General features: G+C 32.0%; 1 protein-coding gene across 2 annotated transcripts in view; it reads right to left on the reverse strand.

Moving 5' to 3' along the window:
* KLHL4 (kelch like family member 4) overlaps positions 1-4,164 on the reverse strand; it is a 179,105-nt gene that overhangs the window by 3,410 nt on the left and 171,531 nt on the right. The window contains exons 10-11 of one of the 2 annotated variants that reach the window (XM_023202338.1): positions 2,201-2,372; positions 395-668 (exon numbers count right to left, since the gene is read on the reverse strand). In XM_023202338.1, the coding sequence (XP_023058106.1) occupies positions 609-668; positions 2,201-2,372 (232 nt within the window). In that variant the 3' untranslated portion in view covers positions 395-608. Of the gene's footprint in view, positions 1-394; positions 669-2,200; positions 2,373-4,164 lie in introns of those variants that run through there. The other variant, XM_023202337.2, reaches the window with a different exon arrangement.

Raw genomic sequence — 4,164 nt, forward strand, 5'->3', positions numbered from 1 at the left:
TTTTTTTTTTTTTTTTTTTTTTTTTTTTTTTTTTTTTTTTTTTAGCTTCAACACAGTAAAAGCTTTCCTCTTGGTAAATGTGAGCAATTGTTTAGCTCTTTGGGATATTATTTGAATAGGAGAATAATGGCTTACTAAAATTCGGACTTTCTGTTTTAAGCTTCAGATGTTACCTTTTATATTTCTATGTTCCAGATAATAAGAGTATGTTTAAAAAAAAAAACTGAAAATGTTTTTAACTTCTAAGGCTCTTACCTTGAAATGTATTAATGCTTTTATAACCTGCACACTGTGGACATCATCATTATCAGTTTCCATTAAATATTTTAGCATTTTGTAGTAATGGGGCTATATCTAGACTATGGGGTTTCCTTTTATATTATCAGCTGCGATAACACATATGCTTAATAAATTCATATGTAATTCATGTTTAAAAACGTTTTGGCTTCACAAATGAAAGCAATTATAACTACAAATTAAAACGATACAACAATTTTCCAGTCTGATTATTAATTGCAGGAAAAAGAACATGTATTTCTTTCTCCCTTTGTCCTACTCAGTTTCTTGAAATTATCCAGTTTCATTCCATTTGATTAAAATAGATAGCTTTAGGGTAGCTTCACCACTACAACACATGCACCAGCTCTTCCAATGTTAACAGGAACTTCCTAAAACACAAAACAAGAAACAAAACACTGTTGGAACTCTGATTTTAGCATAATATAAAATATTATATTCAATATGGTTGAAGAAGTCCTTACTTATTTTGGTCTAACATCACCTCGTCTAAAGATGAGATAAACTGCAGCCCAGATAACAGTGTAGTGTGGTGGAAAAAACACAGCCTTCAGAATGGTAAAGACCTGAGATTGAGGATCAGGTGATCTTAAGTAAATTTCATCTCTCTGATAATATTCTCACTTGAAAAATTACAGCTAATTATACTAACACGTCAAGGTTTTTGTGTTGTGATGGCTGAAATAATGAATAACAATTTGCACTTAGTAGTTATAATTCCACCATCTGTTAGTTCTCTTTCACTCTTTTCAAGATCACACAATGAAACAGTGACACAGCCAGAAATATAATCTAGGACTCTTAGCTACTTGCCTACAATCTTCAGAAAAGTAAATCCCACAAGCTGGTCAAACATCTTGATTACTGTATTTGACCTAATACCTTGCATGCTATTTTTTTTCCTTCCATTTCTGGGTGGTCCTAAGCATTGATAAAATAGGAGCTATCTACATTGTAGCATTTGAGGGTTTTTGAGTCTTAATGAGTCAGATTATTGGAGGAGAGAGATTAAAATCTCATTATCAGCTGTCATTACATTAACACCAATTTACTTAGAGCAATAGCCAGCTGTACCCTGTAGAATACAGAGTAGCATGAAGTCAGCAGAAGGGAAGATGAAGTTAGATACCAAATACAAGGTTTACCTGTTTGTGGAGATGGTGAAGAGTTAATCATACTTGATGCTTTTTGTTAACTCATCATTTAATTGACAAAGTATTATTAAATATTTTAGAATAAATCTAGTGCTATCACTGGCAAAGTAGTCAAAAGGGTCAAATTTGCCTTTAACATCTCAAAGATGCCATTTCAATGATATTTTTTGCATTCTCCTTGAAATTAGTTCTAATAGACGCCCAGCACTTTTGAGAGGTTTTAATTCTGGTCCCTTATTGTTTACTAAATTATTGACTGACTGAAGAATTTAGGAGTATTGCAGTCTACACAGTTTCTATATGGCAAAGATTGAAGGCTTTTCTCTTGGGTGCCAGCCAATAATAAAGGCAGTTATTTGTGGAAGAGGATGTTGCCCTTTGGTTCTCAGGTCACAACATATACATAAAAAGTTGGCCATGGTAAAGTGCTTTATTTTATTTAATTATTACTGAAGTATTTGATTGAATTCGCTTATTTTATTTAAAGAGAATGTTTTCATGAAGTCAAGAGAATGGTCTGTCCTCTTTATGTAAGTACTGATGGCTCCTGCTATCAACTATCATGTCATATCATATCAACTAGATCAACTAGTAATTCTCTAAGGTATAGATAGAACACACACTATAAATTTCACTAAAAGATCTTGTAAGGGCCTAGAGAAGAGAATACAATTAATTCCAAAAATATATTTTAATATATTCTTTTTAAAACCTGAACTATAGTAATTTGAATATTTTAATTTGAATACCTCTTTCCATTCATTTCTCTGTGCATCATATGACTCAACTGTGTTCAAATAAGTATGTCCATCATATCCTCCAACCACATAGAGTTTGTCTCCAAGCGGGCACACAGCAACAGCATCTCGAGGAACACTCAGAGGTGCCACAGTTGACCATGAGTCACTTTTTGGATCATACCTTGAAGGATTTAGAAAGACAATTGGGAGGAAAAGTCCAATAGAGTTACAATTGAAAATAACAGACATTCTCAAAATGTATACCTACCTGAAACACAGGATTAAAAACACTTTATACAAATATTAAGTGTAGATTGGATAATATTAAGGATATGTACATGACAAAATTACCTTCAGCCACTAGGTGTCTCTCAAAGCATATTGAACAAGTTTCCCTTTCCAAGCTACCATGCACTTCATTAATAAGCACTCACATAAACTTTGAGGAAATTTCACATATTGTGATCCTGGCATGATATAAAAAATGTCTCCTCTCATTTGATAGTCTGATTGAAGAGCTTTGGTTTTCTTTTATTATTTATTTGTCAAAGTTATACATAAGATGCCTCTTTTATATGAGAACTCATTTTAAAGTAAACCTGAATATAATTGCCTTTCTATTTTTGCTGTATGAAATGTACTACTTTGGTTTTAATACTATTTGTGGATAGAATGGTCATAGACTTATCCTGTGTTTTTCCCTGCTGAGAGTTCTTATTTCTCTTCAGTGGAGTTAAGGTTTATTGTTTTCTATTTTAATCTGAAGTTAACTTCTTAACCCCAAACCTCTTTAGTAAGCAAAATGAAAAATAATACAGTAAGTAATATTAATTAACATATTTTCTAGAAATTCCTAACCTTTGAAGCTTATTTTTAAAAATACATAACACTAAAATCTAAAAGTTGAACAATGAAGAAAACTCATATAGTTATACACAAAAATGCTCCCTGACTTTATATTGGCCTATTTGTAAAAGTCTAATGAAATATATTTATTTTACAAAGGAGATTTTCATTTATCACTTTCCACTGATATATTTGTATTACCCCCTCTAACCACTGTTTGTATCTCTTTAATGATATTCTAAATCATCTGATTTCAGCTTCCATCTGAAATCGGTCTCACATCTAGAATTTTAAAAATACTATCTGAAATCAGCAATAACTCAGACAACTTAAATTCTATATCATCGAGTGTCATGTAGCATATCACTTTAAATTCAGATGTTATGGTGAAAGTCAGAATCAGAAAATTCATAGCTGCATGCTCTGGCTAAGCCAACTCTTCAAAACAATAGCTATTGTTAATTGATGCTTCACTCAGCTGACAGTCAGGGTACACACACAGATGAATCATGAACCAAAACTCATAGGAGGATTTGCTCATAAATTTGCATCCAAAGACCCAAGACTTTTCTGCATGGGCATGGTAACTAATGCCCAAAATCTGGTTAACATTATTATTATCTGGATACTGCTTGATTAAGAAGAGGAGTTTGGGGAATGTTGACGTTTCCGAAGAAAAATTAATTGGTAATATGGTTATCCTCTGTAAAGATACACAGGAGCAGTTATTAAAGGCAAAAGTAGTCACCGCATATTCAAATTAAAATAGCATTACTTCTCTTCTTTCTCTTTTGCTTTTCTGTCTTTGAATACTTACTTTGAATGTAAGTATATATATTCTAATGGAAATGAAATTGAGCCGGAAGTCAAGAGAATGAGGCATGGTCTTATTTTCCCACTTAGAGTAACTAGGAATCATTTACTTGATTTATGTGCCTCAATTTTCTCATTAACATTATAGCAATAGTGATCCCTAACCCAACCAATGTGATGGTTTTAGAAAACTTAAATTTAAATTATTATCATAAGTAATTGAGTATGCCAAAAGTGTTTTAGAAAAAAAAAAAAAAATAGCAACAAAAAAATTCTTCAAGACATGGAAATGAGGATTATCTGATTCCATAGAG

The sequence above is a fragment of the Piliocolobus tephrosceles genome, chromosome 12 (assembly GCF_002776525.5).
Source record: "Piliocolobus tephrosceles isolate RC106 chromosome 12, ASM277652v3, whole genome shotgun sequence".
Classification (NCBI taxonomy): domain Eukaryota; kingdom Metazoa; phylum Chordata; class Mammalia; order Primates; family Cercopithecidae; genus Piliocolobus; species Piliocolobus tephrosceles.